This window comes from Seriola aureovittata, chromosome 12, assembly GCF_021018895.1.
Source record: "Seriola aureovittata isolate HTS-2021-v1 ecotype China chromosome 12, ASM2101889v1, whole genome shotgun sequence".
In the NCBI taxonomy this organism is placed as follows: Eukaryota; Metazoa; Chordata; class Actinopteri; order Carangiformes; family Carangidae; genus Seriola; species Seriola aureovittata.
In genome coordinates this window covers 7,109,547-7,132,191 of record NC_079375.1, presented here as the reverse complement: position 1 = coordinate 7,132,191, position 22,645 = coordinate 7,109,547, and the positions used below count along the sequence as shown (strand labels likewise).

The 22,645-nt window shown below is 36.3% G+C and overlaps 1 protein-coding gene across 1 annotated transcript in view; it reads right to left on the bottom strand.

Moving 5' to 3' along the window:
- Nucleotides 1–8,397: 8,397 nt before the first annotated feature.
- Nucleotides 8,398–22,645, bottom strand: part of st6galnac3 (ST6 (alpha-N-acetyl-neuraminyl-2,3-beta-galactosyl-1,3)-N-acetylgalactosaminide alpha-2,6-sialyltransferase 3) — a 78,608-nt gene continuing 64,360 nt past the window's right edge. Inside the window, exons 4-5 of the mRNA XM_056391917.1 lie at nucleotides 16,847–16,954; nucleotides 8,398–14,185 (exon numbers count right to left, since the gene is read on the bottom strand). Coding sequence (XP_056247892.1) covers nucleotides 13,996–14,185; nucleotides 16,847–16,954 — 298 coding nt within the window. The 3' untranslated portion in view covers nucleotides 8,398–13,995. The remainder of the gene's footprint in view (nucleotides 14,186–16,846; nucleotides 16,955–22,645) is intronic.

Sequence of the window (22,645 nt, the reverse complement as noted above, 5' to 3'; positions counted from 1 at the left end):
ATAGTAACGTAAGGCATAAAATGTAATAAAAACGTCATAGTATAGTAAGTCATAAAATGTCATAAATATGTCATAGTATAGCAAAGCATAAAAACTTGATTAAACGTCATATTATAGTAAGGAATAAAAATATCATAGTATGGTGAGGCATAAAATGTCATAAAAATGTCATAGTATAGTATGTCATAAAATGTCAAAAAAACGTCATAGTATAGTAAGGCATAAAATGTCATAAAAATGTCATAGTATAGTATGGCATAAAAACGTCAAAAAACGTCACAGTATAGTAAGGCATAAAATGTCATAAAAATGTCATAGTATAGTATGGCATAAAAACGTCAAAAAACGTCACAGTATAGTAAGGCATAAAATGTCAAAAAACGTCATAGTATAGTAAGGCATAAAATGTCATAAAAATGTCATAGTATAGTAAGGCATAAAATGTCAAAAAACGTCATAGTATAGTAAGGCATAAAATGTCATAAAAACGTCATAGTATAGTAAGGCATAAAATGTCATAAAAACGTCATAGTATAGTAAGGCATAAAATGTCATAAAAACATCATAGTATAGTAAGGCATAAAATGTCATAAATACGTCATAGTATGGTAAGGCATAAAATGTCATAAAAACGTGATACTATGGTAAGGCATGAAAACGTCAAAAAACGTCATAGTATAGTAAGGCATAAAATGTGATAAAAACGTCATAGTAACGTAAGGCATAAAATGTCATAAAAACGTCATAGTATAGTAAGTCATAAAATGTCATAAATATGTCATAGTATAGCAAAGCATAAAAACTTGATTAAACGTCATATTATAGTAAGGAATAAAAATATCATAGTATGGTGAGGCATAAAATGTCATAAAAATGTCATAGTATAGTATGTTATAAAATGTCAAAAAAACGTCATAGTATAGTAAGGCATAAAAACGACAAAAAACATCACAGTATAGTAAGGCATAAAATGTCATAAATATGTCATAGTATAGTAAGGCATAAAAACGTCAAAAAACGTTATAGTATAGTAAGGCATAAAATGTCAAAAAAACGTCATAGTATAGTAAGGCATAAAATGTCATAAAAACGTCATAGTATAGTATGGCATAAAATGTCATAAAATGTCATAGTAACGTAAGGCATAAAATGTCATACATAAGTCATAGTATAGCAAAGCATAAAAACTTGATTAAACGTCATATTATAGTAAGGAATAAAAATATCATAGTATGGTGAGGCATAAAATGTCATAAAAATGTCATAGTATAGTATGTCATAAAATGTCAAAAAAACGTCATAGTATAGTAAGGCATAAAATGTCATAAAAATGTCATAGTATAGTATGGCATAAAAACGTCAAAAAACGTCACAGTATAGTAAGGCATAAAATGTCAAAAAACGTCATAGTATTGTAAGGCATAAAAACGACAAAAAACATCACAGCATAGTAAGGCATAAAATGTCATAAATATGTCATAGTATAGTAAGGCATAAAAACGTCAAAAAACGTTATAGTATAGTAAGGCATAAAATGTCAAAAAATGTCATAAAAACATCATAGTATAGTAAGGCATAAAATGTCATAAAAACGTCTTAGTATAGTAAGGCATAAAATGTCATAAAAACGTCATAGTAACGTAAGGCATAAAATGTCATAAAAACGTCATAGTATAGTAAGGCATAAAATGTCATAAAAACGTCTTAGTATAGTAAGGCATAAAATGTCATAAAAACGTCATAGTAACGTAAGGCATAAAATGTAATAAAAACTTCATAGTATAGTAAGTCATAAAATGTCATAAATATGTCATAGTATAGCAAAGCATAAAAACTTGATTAAACGTCATATTATAGTAAGGAATAAAAATATCATAGTATGGTGAGGCATAAAATGTCATAAAAATGTGATAGTATAGTATGTCATAAAATGTCAAAAAACGTCATAGTATAGTGAGGCATAAAAACGACAAAAAACATCACAGCATAGTAAGGCATAAAATGTCATAAATATGTCATAGTATAGTAAGGCATAAAAACGTCAAAAAACGTTATAGTATAGTAAGGCATAAAATGTCAAAAAACGTCATAGTATAGTAAGGCATAAAATGTCATAAAAACGTCATAGTATAGTAAGGCATAAAATGTCATAAAAACGTCATAGTAACGTAAGGCATAAAATGTCATAAAAATGTCATAAAAAAGTCATAGTATAGCAAAGCATAAAAACTTGATTAATCGTCATATTATAGTAAGGCATAAAATGTCAAAAAACGTCATAGTATAGTAAGGCATAAAATGTCATAAAAACGTCATAGTGTAGTACGGCTTGAAAACGTCATAGTATAGTAAGGCATAAAATGTCATAAAAACGTCATAGTATAGTGAGGAATAAAAACTTCATACTATAGTAAGGCATACAATGTCATAAAAACGTGATAGTATAGTAAGGCATAAAAATGTCATAAAAATGTCATAGTATAGTAAGGCATAAAATGTCAAAAAACGTCATAGTATAGTAGGCATAAAATGTCATAAAAACGTCATAGTATAGTAAGGCATAAAATGTCATAAAAACGTCATAGTATAGTAAGGCATAAAATGTCATAAAAACATCATAGTATAGTAAGGCATAAAAACGTCAAAAAATGTCATAGTATGGTAAGGCATAAAATGTCATAAAAACGTGATACTATGGTAAGGCATGAAAACGTCATAATATATTAAGGCATAAAATGTCAAAAAACATAGTATAGTAAGGAATAAATATGTCATAGTATGGTAAGGCATAAAATGTAATAAAAACGTCATAGTACAATAAGGCATAAAATGTCATAAATATGTCATAGTATAGCAAAGCATAAAAACTTGATTAAACGTCATATTATAGTAAGGAATAAAAATATCATAGTATGGTGAGGCATAAAATGTCATAAAAATGTGATAGTATAGTATATTATAAAATGTCAAAAAACGTCATAGTATAGTAAGGCATAAAAACGACAAAAAACATCACAGCATAGTAAGGCATAAAATGTCATAAAAACGTCATAGTAACGTAAGGCTTAAAATGTCATAAAAACGTCATAGTATAGTAAGTCATAAAATGTCATAAATATGTCATAGTATAGCAAAGCATAAAAACTTGATTAAACGTCATATTATAGTAAGGAATAAAAATATCATAGTATGGTGAGGCATAAAATGTCATAAAAATGTGATAGTATAGTATGTCATAAAATGTCAAAAAACGTCATAGTATAGTAAGGCATAAAATGTCATAAAAACGTGATACTATGGTAAGGCATAAAATGTCAAAAAACGTCATAGTATAGTTAGGCATAAATGTCATAAAAACATCATAGTGTAGTAAGGCATAAAAACGTCAAAAAACATCATAGTATAGAAAGGCATAAAATGTCATAAAAACGTCATAGTGTAGTACGGCTTGAAAACGTCATAGTATAGTAAGGCATAAATACGTCATAAAAACGTCATAGTATAGTAAGGCATAAAATGTCATAAAAACGTCATAGTATAGTTAGGCATAAAATGTCATAAAAATGTCATAGTATAGTAAGGCATAAAAACGTCAAAAAACGTCATAGTATAGTAAGGCATAAAATGTCAAAAAACGTCATAGTATAGTAAGGCATAAAATGTCATAAAAACGTCATAGTATAGTAAGGCATAAAATGTCATAAAAACGTCATAGTATAGTAAGGCATAAAATGTCATAAATATGTCATAGTATAGTAAGGCATAAAATGTCATAAATATGTCATAGTATGGTAAGGCATAAAATGTCATAAAAACGTGATACTATGGTAAGGCATGAAAACGTCAAAAAATGTCATAGTATAGCAAAGCATAAAAACTTGATAGAACGTCATATTATAGTCAGGAATAAAAATATCATAGTATGGTGAGGCATAAAACGTCATAAAAATGTCATAGTATTGTAAGGCATAAAAATGTCAAAAAACATAGTATAGTAAGGCATAAAATGTCCTAAAAACGTCATAGTATAGTAAGGCATAAAATGTCATAAAAACGTCATAGTGTAGTACGGCTTGAAAACGTCATAGTATAGTAAGGCATAAAATGTCATAAAAACGTCATAGTATAGTGAGGAATAAAAACTTCATACTATAGTAAGGCATACAATGTCATAAAAACGTGATAGTATAGTAAGGCATAAAAATGTCATAAAAATGTCATAGTATAGTAAGGCATAAAATGTCAAAAAACATCATAGTATAGTAGGCATAAAAATGTCAAAAAACATCATAGTATAGTAAGGCATAAAATGTCGTAAAAATGTCACAGTATAGTAAGGTATAAAAACGACAAAAAACATCATAGCATAGTAAGGCATAAAATGTCATAAAAACGTCATAGTATAGTAAGGCATAAAATGTCATAAAAACGTCATAGTATAGCAAGGCATTAAAACGTCAAAAAACATCATAGTATAGTAAGGCATAAAATGTCATAAAAACGTCATAGTGTAGTAAGGCTTGAAAACGTCATAGTATAGTAAGCCAGAAAATGTCAAAAAACATCATAGTATAGTAAGGAATAAATATGTCATAGTATGGTAAGGCATAAAATGTCATAAAAACGTCATAGTATAGTAAGGCATGAAAACATCAAAAAACGTCATAGTACAGTAAGGAGTAAAAAATTCATACTATAGTAAGGCATACAATGTCATAAAAACGTGATAGTATAGTAAGGCATAAAAATTTCAAAAGGCATAGTATAGAAAGGCATAAAATGTCATAAAAACGTCATAGTATATTAAGGCATAAAAACGTCAAAAAACATCACAGTATAGAAAGGTATAAAATGTCATAAAAATGTCATTGTATAGTAAGGCTTGAAAACGTCATAATATATTAAGGCATAAAATGTCAAAAAACATAGTATAGTAAGGAATAAATATGTCATAGTATGGTAAGGCATAAAATGTAATTAAAACGTCATAGTACAATAAGGCATAAAATGTCAAAAAACATCATAGTATAGTAAGGAATAAATATGTCATAGTATGGTAAGGCATAAAATGTCATAAAAACGTCATAGTATAGTAAGGTATGAAAACGTCAAAAAACGTCATAGTACAGTAAGGAATAAAAACTTCCTACTATAGTAAGGCATACAATGTCATAAAAATGTGATTGTATAGTTAGTCATAAAATGTAAAAAAAAAGTCACAGTATCGTAAGGCATAAAATGTCAAAAAACATAGTATAAAATGGCATAAAATGTCATAGAAATGTCATAGTATAGTAAGACATAAAAACATCAAAAAACAGCATAGTATAGTAAGGCATAAAATGTCAAAAAACATCATAGTATAGTAAGGCATAAAATGTCATAAAAATGTCATAGTATAGTAAGGCTCGAAAACATCATAATATAGTAAGGCATAAAATGTCAAAAAACATCATAGTATAGTAAGGCATAAAATGTCTTAAAAACGTCATAGTATAGTAAGGCATAAAAACGTCAAAAAACATCATAGTATAGTAAGGCATAAAAATGTCAAAAAACATCATAGTATAGTAAGGCATAAAAATGTCAAAAAACATCAAAGTATAGTAAGGCATAAAATGTCAAAAAACATCATAGTATAGTAAGGCATAAAATGTCATAAAAACGTCATAATATAGTAAGGCATAAAAACGTCATAGTATAATATGTCATTAAAACATCATACTATAGTAAGTCATTAGAATATCATAATAAATTATGTCATAAAACGTGTCATAGTATAATAACTCATAAACATGTCAAAGCACAGTAAGTCAGAAAAACTAAATAATCTAGTACGTCATAAAAATGCCACAGTATAGTAATATATAAAAACAATTGTATAGTAATTCAACAAATGTCATAGTCTAGTTTGTCACAAAAATGTCATAGTATAGTATGTCATTAAGTCTATTAATTAGTAAAAAAGTAAGTATACACAGTGAAAATTATCTGTGTTGTTTACATTCAGTTTGATTTGACAATTTTGCAGCTGTAACTGTTCTTCCTTTTTTTTTACACTTGTGGGCAATAATGAACTGTAGATAAATAACACTCACAAATGAAGCATTTCTAGTATGCATACAGGCATTTTTCCAGAGTGAACATTTTACCTACTAAAAGACCAACTTAGAATCAGCGTTGTATGGATTTGGGACACCGCTGATGTGTTTTTGTCTTTTTAACAAAAATGATGTGACAGTATGAAATTTAAGGGCTGAAAAGCAACAGAAAGTTGCTTCAAACAGCTGTCTTGAATATCTTTCCTCATCTATGTTTTACTTCCCTTTCCTTTGTATTTTACATTTTATAATTACCATTGTTAAGTCTCCCTGAGCTATGATAATTTTACTCACTGTGGCACCATCTGGCCCTGGAGAGCACATCCTCTTGCAAATATGTTTGGGAGGTCAAACTCTCTGCAAGAACAAATTTGCAAACACTGAATTGAAAAGAATCCAGTTGTCTCATTGACCTTGCTCAGTTAAGCTGTGCACATAACAGAAAACACTAATGGGTGCCAGCTGCCAGATAAAACCAAAAAAAAAAAAAAAGGCAGGAAAAAAAAAGTTTAAGTAAATATGGGGTCAGGCTGGAATCTAAAATGAGGTCAAACACAGTCAAGGTAACTTAGTGCAAACGATTGTTTGTCTCTCTTCAAGTTTAGGTAGAATGAAAAAACGTGCTTTTTTTCCCCTTTATCCAACGGCTCATTAGTTTCTCTGTTGTTGTGAGCTTGTGCAAATTACATTATGTCCATTACTCCCATTGCTCAGACACTGAGCTCCCTGTACGGCTCCACCCAGCACTTCTGAGAAATGAATGGGCTCTGGAGTCGCGCTCGAAGCTATTTAGTTATTAGTTAATACATCAGCCATGTCATCGTACTGTCTGAGGCTTTCATAAAGAAGATGGAAGCGCCTGCTGATTTGATGTAGTCAGCTCAGCACACAGATGCCCCGCACCTTGGTTTATTATCCTATAAGATAAAATTGGCACAATGTTCAACATATGAGCAGAACGTGTTTATGTATGTTTATCTTCGGACTAATGTGACTCTGCTGCTGTGACTGAGTCACCCCTACAGGGCTGAAGACATTGTGTTGATGTTGGTCAGCTCAGGCAGACAACAATTCAAACTGTCTATTAATCAACTTAAAGTCAGGTGCAACAGCATTATCCAAACACAGCTACTTCCCCTGGAACATTTTCCTCCGTCTTCCTGGGAACTGATATGATAATACTAGAGGCTGACAAAAATGAAACACTATTCAATTAAACCCTGTCCAGCTACGTCTTTAGTTGGGGCTTAAGCTGAAAACATCAGAGCTGAGCCAACCCATATTTAAAAGGGAACTCTGATGATTTTACACACAATACTGTTCGTCCTATGATTACAGTCCTACAAAGTCCTGGGTTAGGATCATCTGGGCTCACAGAACAGCAATCCTTAAACATACATTGCTACTGAATGGTTTTATGTTTTGAAGGAAAATATAATTGCTGTGTTTGTTTGTGCACTAGCAATATTTTTTGGTGTTATAAGTGCAGTATTTTGACAATGGAAGTTAATTGTGGTTTAGTTTCAAGAAAGAAAAACTAAACACGTGATTTTAGACGTCATTTTCAACATTGAACTGCAGCTTTTTCTGACCTTCAGCAAGTGCTTTGAGTGGCCTTAACATAACCATATGAGGGTTAATCATGTTTTAGTTACCACAAGCATATAGTGTAGGAAAACAAATACACTTTGCATTGCAACTTTGCAAAGCCCCTCAGTAATACATTTTCTTATATTGCCTCCTGTATATAAAAAAATAATCTGGGTGGCATCTTTAAATCTTGTAAAATGTATTTGTTGTTGCAAATGAGTGGAATATGAATGTAGTTTTTAGGAGACAGGAGACTTTATAACAAATTTATCACTGAAAGTCTGTGTTAAAAAGAAAGGGAGAGGCTTTATGATTGTGCGTTGACTGTTCTTTTTTTAAAATCCTTGTTTTATGAGCTCCCCCAAATTTATGAAAGTGTGATACTAAATGCCTGGAGTGCCCCTTTAATTTTCTATCTCAATACTTTATTCATTACTGTAGTATAAAAACCATGAATTTAGGTATTATTATTTAAAGCTCATGTTTATTTATGCAGAGGTTACATAAAAACCGAAACGCCCAAGAACTGCGTGAACTAAGCACATTTCTGCTCCTTTACCGATGTTTTAATAATCTCATGAGACACCGGGTTTGATATGACAGCTCGGCTCGAGCTCCATTTATATAACATGTGAACATTTCACCAACCTTTCTTACATTCTGATGCTGCTTACTGTGTTTTTGTGTGGAAAGGAACTTAATCATATAAAGGGGTTTTAGGTTTTCTTTAATCCCCACAGTGAATAAAAGACACAGAAGACAGAATCCACATTGGTAAAAATAAGAACATTCACAATATATCTAATTTTAGCTAATGTAGACAGCAAGTGACAGAATAATACAGATAATCACTACTTATTTTCCAACAAAACATACATCTCAATAACCTGCAATAATCCATGCAGCATTTGGATGTTATTTTACCACCAATAAAAGGAGTGTGTTAGCTGTGTTAGCAAAAAAACAACTTTTCTTTCATTATAACAACCTTAGTGTTGTATTACATTCGATGTAACTCAAACACACCCAAAGTTACAAATTTCACAAGGACACTTGACCTGAAAATGAAGAAGGGAAAGTGCTTTACAACACAAAAATAATAGTAAGACATGCACACAGGAAAAGAGAAGAGAAATCAAATAAAGTTCTCAACGTAAAGCACTTGAGGCATTTGTCAAAATGGCAACAAGTACAACAGTCAGGAGGGAAAGAGTCAGATGCTACATAGTGACCTGAAGAGGTTTTCGACGTGGAGTCAGACAATCAAACCTTCTTTAAAAATCTGCAAAGTGGGCCGCAATTACCTCGACTGATCTCAGCAAGAAAAAGAGCAAAAAATATCGAGTGTTAAAGACGGCAAGGAACAATGAAATTCACATCTTTGTCCGCAGACCTCGCAGCCTAGACATTTTAATCAGGACAAGCCAGCTCTGCTTTAAAGGAAGTGACCTTCAATTTGCTTTTTAAACTTTGTGTTATATGATGTGTGAACAGTCAGGGCTCATTCCACTGCCATTTCTGTTGTCAAGCATCTGAGGACAAGCGGTGATTGTGTCTTTTTTTTTTTTGCCATTTGCATATATACAGCCAGGTACAAAGAGCTTGAGACGGGCTGAAACTTCAGTGCTCAGAACAAGAAATCAGGCCATTTGATAAGTTGTGTCAAAAACAAAAGAGCCAACATCTGAAACGAACAAGAATACAATTCAGAGGCCGCATCCTTCGAAGGAGGCAGTCGACGAAGTTGTTGCCCTTCGTTGCCTCCACAGGCCGCGAAGGCTGAACTGAAATGAGGCAGTGTGGTCTATGGAGGATTTTCCCTTTAGCGTTGCTTGTAAAGCGCGGCTCCTGTCGCCTAGCAACCTTGACAACACATAACTTTTTTTCCCAAAGACTTGGGGTCTTAAAGCCCTTGGTTTTAACAACTGTACCGTTAGCTGTTGAAATGAGCTGAAAACCAATACTAACATTTAAAAGTATAATCATGGGGCTCTCTGTCGGCGTTGTTTGCTGCCACATTATTGTCATCACTGGCGTGCAATGAATCTCGGGATAAGTTGGGCCACGAAGGATCCAACAGGTGAATCCTTTGTTGCCCAGGAAAAGAAGGCAGCATTTGAAATGGGACAGTGTAGTCGCGCCACTGTGATGCAATTCAAATGCAGCCACCGAAGGATGCAGCTCCTGAATTGGGACACGGCTAGGAAAAGAGCTAGCCTGACTCCGTCTAAAGGTATCAAAATCATAAATGAGCTCTGAAAATTAAAAGTAACCTTTTATTTATTTTTTCCCCCTCCCCCTCTTCCCATACTTTTATTGTATGTTACAGAGCGAGTGTGTCTACAGTGCCCTTCCTGTGAGCCAGTAAATGATTCATGGGAGCCTATAAGAGGGCGTACACTCTCCATAATATTCAGGGTAACACATCCGTGGGCGTTCGTGCAGTGTGTTCTGACTGAGAACAATAGAGTGTTTGTTGATCAGAGAGTGCACAGCCTGAAGCAGCAGAAAATGTTGGCAACATGCAACTTGCAGCAGAAAATAAAACAAACATGCTGCACACAAACCACTGCATCAACAAAAAATAAAAGCAACCATTATTTGAAAAGAAAAACAGAAAAAAAAAAAGGTGAACAGAAGGAACACTGTGCTCTTCTTCCAGTTGTACATAAACGATTTAAAACAAATATGACAAAAGATGTTAATTTCTCATCCTGGTGTGAAGTGCGTTACAATTCAAGGTGGATATCCTGTACAGTAGAGGTAAACCGATTGGTGGAAAGCTGCCAGATGACTGCACAATCACAGGCTGAGTGGGAATGTATAAAAAGCTGTACGTTAATCATGTAACATGCATGGCATATTGTATGAATTCACGCTTCAGTATCTGTGACTGTCTTCCCACAGGAACTGAAAGAAGCATCATTTCAAAGCCGTCCCGAGGCCCAGATTTTTACCTCCGGGCTTTCTGAGCAGGGGAAAATAAAACTGCGAGATGTTTCTGCTTTGTATACGTCAGGTGGTGGACACTCTGATCTGCAGCTGCTGGGATCGAATACCTCTCCAGCTCGCGTCGTCCCAGAGGAAAACGGACCCGTGACCCTGCCTGTGTTCGGGCCGTCTCCTATCCGCTGAGCCACACCGGGAAGAATTTAAAATAGGGCATTTTTACATTTTGCTGATGCTCTTGTCAGCCCGGTCGACTTACAATGAGTGACAAGGTGACAACGGGACAGATGAGTATTGAGTTCTGAGTTGTAGGAAGGTGTCTGTTGCACTGTCTGGAAAACAGGGAGAGATCAGAGTTTCCTGATCCTGATGCAAAAGCAGTAAAAACATGTTTCCAAACATGCAGCTGACACACAAAACTGGGCTAAATTCAACAAAACAATCCTATCTCTTCTAGATAACACCTTCTCCTGGAGCTCTCAACCAAGTCACACAGTCTTTGTCAGGAGAAGGAGTTTGCTACGTTGTCATGGAGATGTTGATATGTAGGATCAGTAGCTGTAATGATTCCATCCGTAGCATTTTTACAACTTCTATTAAGTGTGCAAAAGGTTCATGTGTGACTTAGTGAAGGAAAAAGTAGTTACCACTAAATTTGCTTTAATCATTTTTCATTAAAAAAGTTTTAGGAGCTAAAGAGCCAAAATAACTCAGCTCAGATATAAAATAGCTCAGACAGTAAACGAAAAACTGCATGTCCATGTTTGTTTCTTCATCACATCTAAGAAAAAAACATGAAGGTTAGTTAAAGTGGAGAGATAATGGAGCTTTGTTAGAAACACATGATGAGACTCACTGTTTTTCTTTGTCATTTACTGTTTGAGGTTTGAGGACGTGCAGAGGTGGAAAGGGAGCCTCAAACACATCTAATGGAATTACAAAAGTTCTAGATTATTTTCTCAAATGATTATTTCCAATGTCAAAAATTTACTTTGGCACTCAATCTGCTGAGTATTTCATGGTTTATTTCGTCGCTTTGTTTCTAGACTAATCAAAACTGACATCAATTTGTCTTTGTAATTTTGTTTTGTCCTAATACTGATTCTCTCAGTGCCCAGAGATTTCTTACTCTGTGAATTAATGTTTTACACAAGTTTGACCAATTGGCGACGTAAACCCCTCCATCAGAAAGTGCTAGTTCTCACCACTGGGACTTTTTTTTCCGGGAACTAATTCGAGAGCCTTGTTCCTCCTGTTGAAATAGTTTTGTTGAAAGTTAAGTTTCTAAGTTTCTTAACAGATTTTTGGAAAAGTTCCAGCAGCAGAGAAAGGCTCGTTTTCTACACATCAAAGTTACAAATAACCATTGCTTCAAAAGCATATTTCACTGCGCAGGTTGGACCTGCTTCACATTGAAATGTAGTCAGTGAAGTGTTGCTGGAACAGTGTTTATATGTAAAAACGGTAGCAAACAAATTCAGCCCAGTCGGAGTTTTAGTCTTTTTTTTCTTTTCTTTTAACTGAAAGCTACTTTTTTCAAACTTTTGTTTTCAAGGTGGCTTTCACCTTCACATTTAAATTCAGCCCAGTTTCATCCACATGTTTTGTCCTGTAAATTATCACACGGGTGCATACACAGACATGGCCTTAAAGCAGAGTGCCTGTGTGTTATAGTAAACAGTACAATGCAGCAGGAGTTAAGACTGTGACGCTCAGCTGCAGTATATTACAGTCGCCGGGGACCCTGTGCATCAAGTCGCCTAAATTAGAAGTCTTTGAATCCTTCCAGTCCTCCCCCTCTGGGCCGTGATTCTGACCGGGACACTAATCACCGTGTCTCAGCCTTCCACAGCTACCGGCCAACCTACACACCTCGGCACTTCACTGATTATTCTTCACTGTCCTGGAACAGATGCATTCAAATGTAATGGCCTGAACCAGGAGACACGCACGCCGTGTCCGAAGACAAATGGGAAGATGTGTTCACACAGTGATACTGTTCACAAAGAGGCACAAAGCTGGACGAGAAGATGAGCGAGCGAGAGCAAGAATGTGAGAGAGAGAGAGAGAGAGCTTCTTCTCTTGTCTCTATACGATGAACTGCAGAGTACTGTATATTGCAGGCACAAAATGATAATAGAATACAATTAATTTCAAATGGTTTCACTGCACACATAAATCTCTCCCTCAGCGGGGTCACAAATGACTTTACTCCTTCCGTAAGGATGGGGTTTCTAATTGCACATTGCTCTATATGCTGTGATGCTCATATTGTCAATGGCACACTGTTAAAGAGCATTAGGAACTAAACTCTGCAGTATAAATACGCAAACCATCCAGACATCAAGCCAACGCCAAAACATGTCTCTTAAAATTCAATTTCACAGCATTATTTAAAAAAAAAAAAAAAGAACTGACATCTTTAAGTTGTGTGAGTCAACACACAAGCATAACAACCAAGCCTAACCATAAAAAAGCAGATTTACACTTACATCTCTGGTACGACTGAAATCAGATTTTGTGTTTCCTTTTTCAAATGAACTTGTTTGTTGAAGCATCTTTAAACAGAGCAAAGAAAATTGAAACTGACAGAGCATCTGCCTTCAATACTCCCTCAGTCAGAGATGAAGGCCTGAATTATACTCGTTATAGATTAATTACAGCTTGACAGAAGACAGTCACGCAGAGGAAACAGAGCAAGAGAGCTCGTCAGACGTCCATGGCAACGTGACTCGTCTCAGCGGCGGCTGAAGCGCCTCTTCAACTACAGTGCTGAAAAAAAAAAACCACTTCAATTCAGCCTCTGCGATGTACAGTACAGTACAAGGCCTGCGGAAATCTGAGCCGCTGCGGTCGCTGCGAGTTGATGGATGGTCATGTCTTCTTTATGTTGTTTTCTATATTTATTTTTTTTCAAGCTGGTCTTTGAGCCATCCTTTTGCTAAACTCATAGAGCAGCGGATGGATCGATTAGTCAGTGCAGAGCAGAGCGCTGTGCACTACCTTCAGCTCTCAAATCCAGGAAAAAAAGACTTCATATTCAAGAAGCAGGAGATATGCTCTAGCTGTCCAGGTTGGTCAAACTTTTGTCTGATTGAGCGGCCATTGTCCAACAAACAAGTCCCTGGATTTTGGAGGCGCCCCCTCTAACCAACCAGGACTTGACAAACAACCGTCAACCAGCGTTGATATGGATATGCAGTGGTATTTGTGCAGAGTTAGATGTTTGTGCACATTAAGGGACACTCTGTCTGTCAGTGAAGAGATTCAGCTGGTCTTTGAATGATACTGATGATGACGATGACGACGACGGCGGTGATGATGATGTGGTATTTCCATGCTGGTTCAGCCAGGGTCACGACAGCTGCCACGGCGGGTTGAAGAACTTGATGGCGTGAGTCTTGGCCCACTTGGCAAACACAGATTTCTCCGTGATGAAGCGATGTCCACCGTAGGGGGCGCTCTCGTGGAGCAGATACTCCGCACACTCGTCCCGGCTGCCGGCCTCGTAGTAGTGGTAAGGGACCTTTCTGTAACCCTCCGTCCTGAAGAGGAGAGAGGAATGACAAGAAAGATTATTCAACCAGGTTTATTAAAGGGAAAAGCCTTTTGTGGCCCCAGAGTGAGCTGTGGGAAATCTGCTATGTCACAAGTTTGACAATGAAAACAATGTGTGGAAAGAATTGAGCTTATCAGACCTCTGTCGCTCGCTCCTCAACTCAGCCTGAGGCTACATTAGCTACATTCTCTGACCAAACTGCTGGCGAGTGAGTTGCATTGTGAGTAATGGTGTCTTCTTTTGGCAAAGAAGAACGTGTAGAATAAATTAAAAAAAAAAAGACAATATTTCTGGTTCTGTTGCATCGATTTGGATCCTATTTTTTTTCATTTTTTTTAAACTGTCTGTCGATGTTATAGGAGTGAAATGCTGCATCTGTGGAGAACTGTTTTAAAAGATATAACATTTGGTTTTATATCTTCAGATGCCACTTTATTCTGCTATATGTGGCTGCAAAATGGACTGTGTGTGGTCCCAGTCTGTATATGGCCAAAAGAATGTGGACTGTAATCTGACCGATACTGAATTCTTAAGAGTGACATACAGTGTGTCATGTACATATATATATATTTATATGTACATATTTACTCATTTATTCATATGCACACATATATGCACATATATTTACAAAATCCTGTGGAAAAACCTTCTGTTATAGAAGCAGATTCATTCAACACAGCAAATTTCATTGTACGATACTGTGCAATGACAACAAAGGCATTCTATTCTATTCTATATGGGTATATGATATATTTCATGCCACGTTTTTCTGCTAAAAGTAATCTATTTTGATTTGATTATATAACATACTGTATGTTGTGATAAAAAGTATCATTGATGTCTGTTGGTCCAAGCAAGACATTTTCTATACATTACAAATATGTATATGTATGTATGTATGTATGTATGTATGTAACAGTTTTATAATTATAATAAATATAATGATAATAGTGTAATTGTAAGCTAGATTTTAAGGCATTGCATTCTCAAACAGTTTTGGAACAAATGCCAGTATGTCCCTGGTTCCAAGTGGCTGTGGTTTTGATTGACTCAGCTTTACAAACATATAATGCAAAATAATAAGCAAAACAAATTACTAAACTATTACACTGAATATCCTTCAGGACAGTGTTCAGCAATTTGAAATGAAGCTGCCCCGGGCAAAATTCTCCACTCAGCAGGTTCTCTCATTTTAAAAGTCGCTGTTGGCAGCGAAAAAATATTCAATAAATACTCTTTTAACTAAACTGCATGTATTTGTAAGACATCACGATAAGATTAATTTCTATTCTGAGTCAAAGTGAATCTGAAAACATTCAGAAAACTGAGTTATGTAGAGCAGGAGAGGTAAAGCCTTTCTGACCTCGATTTCATTATGAGTTGCTCTGTTTCCACTTGGCATCTTAAAACCATTAAAAAGAAGAGAATGAATAAAAGCGCAGGTGCAGTAGAATAGACTCATTGTGTATTCTGCAGTTGATTTCTAATAGTGAGTGTTAGCTCTATGAGAGGATGACTAGTGTGAAACAATTTCATTGGGGGAACGAACACAGACAGAGGAGAAACAGCCATCACAACAGCCTGCCAGTGAGTCCACAGAGAGAAGGCGACTGTGGCTGTCTGCCAGCGCATGGTAATACACAGCCCAATCACTGCCTCTCCTCTCTTTGTGTCACACAGCGGTTCACACCAGTGTTCACAAATAAATTCAATTTCACCCTCTCTGCAGCACCTGTTGAAGTCCCATTACTACCCAACTGCTGAGGTCAATTCTGACTAAAGCCTCGAGCATCATCACACAAAACATCCCTTCTTCTTCTTCTTCTTTTACTGGAAACTCGGCTGCCAGCAGTACTTACTGTGACACTAAACTAACACAATATCTTCCTGTCTCACACAGGAAGGAAAGAAATAAGGGAGCGACAGGAGGGAAGAGAAGGCCGGCCCTTAACTGCCTGACTGAATCATACAGTCCTCTGTGCTGGTTAAATTATCACTCCTTTCTGCCATGTGTCTCGGGCTGTTTTTATTTCCTGCTGTGCACAGGGAACACAGAGAGGATAAAAGGCGGGATTTTCACCGTGCATTAGGTAAAAGTGTTTGATTCGGGGGATTGAGGGAGCTCAGGTTGAGCCGCGAGAACGGCGGGGAGAGAGAACGGAGAGTCCATCTGAGAGGACTCGAGACTGAGCAGCCATGCCCAGAGCGACAGCATCTTGTTTGTCATCCCTCCCATAGCCTCGCAGCCAGACAGTAACTCACTCACCCAGAAGTCAGAAAGAAGATGACAGGCCAATATACAAATAAAACTTTAAGCAGAGGAGGAATTGGGTGCTACAGCCCAGCCACCCGCAGCAACTGAGGCTATGCAGCCTGCTGGGTTTTCTAGGCAGGAAAATATAATGGTATTCACGACACAGAGAACCCAATATGGATTTCAGCATTGAAATTCAGCCATTAAATCCAAACTGAGGCACTGGAAATGTATTCCAACGGTCCACAGTTATGGGAGGCTGCGATTGGCCGGCGCCGCTATGAATGTGAATCTAGTTTTCTAAGTTTTGTGGGAATGCGTGCATTTTTCATCCCAATATGGGGAAGCGAAATGGCGGGTGGGGGTGGTGGAGGGGGTTAGTTGGTGTCTTACTTGCAGTAGGTGTCATTTATCATGCCGTAGATATGGATCTCTTTGCACATGTCCATGGCGAGGATGAGGGTGAACCAGCCGGTGCTGAGGTAAGAGCCGGACTGGATCCTGCAAATAATAAAATGTACATATATTTAGCTGTAATACTCATTTGCATAAAAATCTTTAACAATGATTTGCATTAACATAAAAACATCTACAGAGTTTCCAGAATGTTTCTCTGACCTTTGTACTTGCTGCTTGTAATGCAGTTGATCTAAGAATTTAAATTATTCTAACAGATGTTCTTATTGTACGCTGCTCTGGATAACAGCCTCAGCAAGGGATCAAAAATGTAAATGTAAATGTTTCTGTAGAACAGCAAGACAGCCCTCAGATGTATAACCATATGTCTGTCATACTGTAAGTTTTAACGAGTCATTTCCCTAATTTTAAAGACCCATTTATAATTGTGTGCATGAATACCTGAAGAGGTTGTGTGCATTGAGGAATTGTGTAAAATTCACTCTTCAGTATCTGAGAGACACTTGTTGGGTTGCTGAACAGCTCAGCGCAACCAGCCAACAGCAGTGCACATGTCGTCTCCTGTGAACGATGCAGGAACCCCGTAGACCAATCAATAACAACATGCATAATTCTTTCATCAGCATCAGACCTGCGGTGTGTGAGTTATTTGACCTATCAAAGTTAGAAAAAAAAAGCTTTGATCATTTTCAAATACTCAACACACAGCCGAGATGCATCAAGGTTTTGCCACATCCAGAGTAACAGCGTCTGAAGTGGGTCATAAAATATACACCCCCCGCCCACGCAAGGAAGGGGGCCCCCCACACTCCCTGAGGGCCCCGCCTCTCAGCAGTGCAAAATCCTATAAGGAGCCTTAGACCTTTTACAAATTAAAGAGAGTGCACAGCATGACACTGACAATGATGTGGGGAAAAATATGACAGTGTGACACAGTATCACCATAGAGATTATGGAGGATAACAGGTGTCATGTAAATGGATATAAAAGATTCTGTGTATTGATATCTAACTGGACAATAAAACAGGAATTAATAAAATTTTTTTACAAATGATCCACTGCCAAATTGATTCAATTATTGGGTATTTCATTTATTAATATTTAAGTAGGCAATAGAAAGAAGGATTGTAAAAATAATTTATATAAATCAATATATTAATCCATCAATAATAAATCATATATCATAAATATTAATTAAACAATCAATAGATCCATCATTTAAAACAGATGACTACCTAAATAAATTATTATAAATAGGATTTGAAAATACTGTTTTCAAAAAGATAAATTGCATGGCGTCTGAAGTTCTCCATAGAAGATGGCCAAAATGAAAATACTGGAGCCCAGAAACAGCAAACAAAAAAGAAACATAGCAACATGCATGATTTACTTTTGTCAAGTTTCCTAAAATAAATCCTGTTAGCTGTGATGCATCCGTCGTTGTATGAAGTACTATGGACAGCTCCTTCATCCCAGGCTGTTCCAGGTTCAGCACCTTGGACAGCGATCAACACAAACACTGGTTCAGAATGATCTAAATCTGTACTACCCCACATTTTTGGCTTGTGAAAAACCCTTGTCACCAGTTGCATGTGTCTACCAGCTGTTACCAGTTAAACAAGTGACTTTCTCTTTTTGTTTTATGTCAACAATTTTCAGAGGTAAAATCCATGAATTCACCAGAAAAAAGGAAAGGTTAGAGAGAATCTGAATAAGCATAATTTGGTGTAGAATAAATATATTTTCTCTGTCCTCACATCCAATTAATCATCCCTTGTCCCCCACGGGGACCCTAAACCACAGTTACGAATAATCTCAATGATTTACTTGTACAGGAAAGCAAGAGGATGATATAAAACATAGGCTGATCGACTACAGTACAAGTTTGTAGATCAGTAAATGTCAGTTCACCATCACCTTGGAGAAGTCTACAAACAGGTACAGCCAGTTCATATTAACGTGAGCAATGCTGGCAAATGAAACCACATAGCAAAGAACTGGGCACTGATTAAAACTTGATCAAAGCTTTCCATAAGCTCTAAATGAGCTCATTAAGAATACTTAATTTCCAGTTTTGTGGTAAACATATTTTTAGTTTGTTGTGAATCACAAATAATTAACAGTAAAACTCCAATCAAACTGTTGTGCTGTGAAAGAAGCTGGCATACAATTGATGCAGGTTTGAATGATAACTAGAGGTTAATCTCCCAGACTATTCAAGTCTTTGTCCAGCCTGTTCATTGTGAGCTATTCTCATCAATGAGGAGAATCTATTTTACATTTCTCTCACATAGCACAACTTCTTGCCATTTGTCAAATGTCCATTAATGACAGTTTTTCAAATGATATACAATTATGAATTATGATTACCAGAAATTATGTAGATAGATATTATTAAAGATAGAATGACAGCGGGGTGGAGAGCTGGCTGGGGAGAGGAGAAACAAAGACTAGGCCAGAACCTGTAGTATATGGCTGGACCATGTATGGTCAATGTACAACATTGAAGATGTAGTTGTTGTATTTATTCTTTAAACATATATATTGAGCTATTTTATTCTATTTTTATTTTGTTATTCATTGTTTTTATTATGTTTTTTTTATTTTACTCTGCTATTTGTTGGGCTTATTTTTCTATTAGTGTTATTGAGCTATTTCATTTATTTCTATATTTGTTGTGTTTATTCTTCTATAATAGATATTGAGGTATATTCTGTTTTATTTTGTTATTCGTTGTGTTGTTTTTATTTTGTACCCAGCTGCTATAACACAAGAATTTCCCAATCTACCATTTATCTTTCCATCTATCTATCCATCTATTCAACTACAGACTATAGTTGTCTGTTTCAACAACTGACATCATTACATCCTATTTGCATTCTGCCCAGTGTCAGCTGGTTTCAGCTCTTTATCTGTTTGCTTCTCTCCTACTCTCTGTGTGTATATAGTATGTTAATTCAGCTCAATGAAGCTGTTTTACATGTTTGCTCATTTACATGTTTTTCTGTGTCTGTTGTCAGACACTGGTACAAGTTTGAAATAGTGACTGAAACATTAAGCGTCTGTCCTGGTAACAGACCGCTGCTCTGCCTCTCTGCGCCAATTCATTTTGAAAGCGCAACAGCCAATGGGGAGACTCCAACTCAGTCATATGACATTTGGCTGACCAATTGTGGAGTTATGATCACTCAGTTAGTCCGCGAGTCAGTCAGTCAGTAACAGACATTCGCGATAACAGGGCTGGTCCTGCTGTTGTGGTGCAGCTAAAAAGAAAGGGGCCTACTGAAGGCAAACTGCAAAAGACCTCACAGATTTGTATTACAGTGCTGTGTCCAAAATGTTGCATTTGGGTTTAAAATTCTGACCTTTAATTAAAGTGACCTCATAAGGCCAACAGCTGTGATTTGTCATGTGTGCAGCAGGTTCTGAGTAAAACTGAGTGTGGAAGTAACATGCTTTTTAACCTTTCATTACTTTTAATTTGGTTTGATATATTTATGGATCTACAAAACACATTGTTTTTGTCATATGGGATGATTGAAACATGGTCCCACAATGTTTAAAACCAAGACAGACAAAAAACATTGAAGCTTAAACTTATGAAGACCATTGGCTAAATATTGTATTCACTGGGTTCACAAACAGCAGACCGTACCAAACACACAAAGGGACGCTGCAGTGGCCTCCTTAAATATATTCCAGAGCTGCTGCAAAATTTTATGCAAACAAATGCATCATTAAATGCAAGGGGGTCACACTGTAACACTGGAGAAACATTACCATACTGTAGGTTCCACATTTTTACAATTCACGGGTTACTTGTGCCGGCAAACATTGAGCAGGTGGAGGATGCAGCTTCTTGTCCAAGGACACCTGGACACGACAAAGATGTTCAGCTGTTCTATGGGTAAATGAACCTGTAAATTTTCCTCTACCGCTCTGCATTCTTTAGAGATCAGTCAAACATTGTGAGTGATACTCGTGACATCTGTGTCCTTGTTCCCAGAGCTGACGAAGTCTGAGTTTCTGAATGTGGAGCATGTATTGTGAGTTCAGCTGTGTTTTTCTTCAGTTATTCAGAAATTAACTTCTCCATGCTCCTGCTGATTAACAAGTGAAATGTGGCATGCGCTCATGTGTAGCTGAAGACTTGACCTACTGTAGCTGCCATCACTGAAGACATTTAAAATAGCTGGATCATGATTGAACTACTGGATACAGTGTTGCTGCCAAGATTTTTAAAGTCCAACCCGGCCAAACAACCCCCACTCCACCAGAAGTACACATCATTTTGACCAGATACCTTTTTCTTTTTTTTTTTTAAATAAAAAAAGGATAGCTCCTGTAATATGTTTTTTCTTGGCTTAGTCATATTTAAAAGCAGCTATAATAGCTCATTGAAAATGATCACTAAACTCCAGTTCCTATATGAAGCATTAAAGCATCTTTCACCTCATTGTTTTGGTTTTCTGGCTGCTGCTCTCATAATGTTGTGTTCCTCCAAAAACCCACTGTACACTTGCACCAAATGTCAGACAGACACAGTTAGTACCTGATGACCACATTGGAACGTTTGGCCGCTAAAGAGCCAGACATTTCCTTCAGGAAAAACTACACAGGTAATAAGGAGAGTTACTACCGAACTTAGATTCATCTGGTGGCCACAAACATGACCTCAAATCAATGCTAATGTTGCTCTGTGTCTACCAGATGTGAAAATGTGCACCTCTTTCCGAGAACTTTACTATATCAAACAATACATCATGATATCAACTTAAAGGGGCTATTTATATGTTTTGTTATTGCTACATAGCTAATGTTAGAATTAACAGCTGTTTGTTTACCAGTCTAGAAGAAATGTTGCGAGTTCAGCATCAAACTTTATTTCTTTTCTCACCAAGAGCTGTCTCCAGAGGTGGAAAGCAACTTCAGTGTTAACTCTTGTCTCTATCAACTCTTTTCTTCCACTGAAGTTAGCGTGCTAACCAGCTAGCCCTGGCCTGTCTTGTATCTTTCGGATAGTGACTCACTGTAACCTCCAATCGGCCCTGAACACACACGCTGCTCAGAGGACGTATTATAAACTCTTATCTTGTAAAAAAAAATGCAACAATGTTTGAAGCTCTTGTCAAGTGACAATCACCACTACCCACTCCCGTCAAGAAACCCCATTTGGTGGCAAGGAAAACTTACATATAGCCCCTTTAAGGTAATAATAAGTAATTTAAGTGTAGTGTTTACAGTATGTTTCCAAGTGGACTTTATAAAAAAAAAATCCAATACATATATATAATAGTCAATCACACAATGCAAACTGCACAACAGCAGAATAAAACATTTCAAGACTCAAATACTGAAAACATGACCTCATAGCTATGACACTAACTGTCTATAGAACTAGAAGAAGTAAGAAAACAACATGTTTCTGTCCAATCTTATTCCTTCAATGGATAAGTAAATACACACTCCAAACGCTCAAATGTGACCACACAATGCCACTGCAGACACAAGCTGAAATTAATTTAGAAACCAATTAGCAGACTAAACTTAATTTTTTAGAGTCTCAGACATCATTACTGTAAAATGTGTGTTTAAGGCCACAATTGTATTTTGGCTTTTGAGTTTGTATAGCCCAACAAACTCACACATACACACGGACACTGGGGTTGTGGGGAGGTGAAATTACAAAAAATGCAATTTGTTGAAATAAGGGAGTGGAGGAGCACAGACGGGAAATGGCACATTATCACTGATACACAGCTCGGCAGCTCTCAG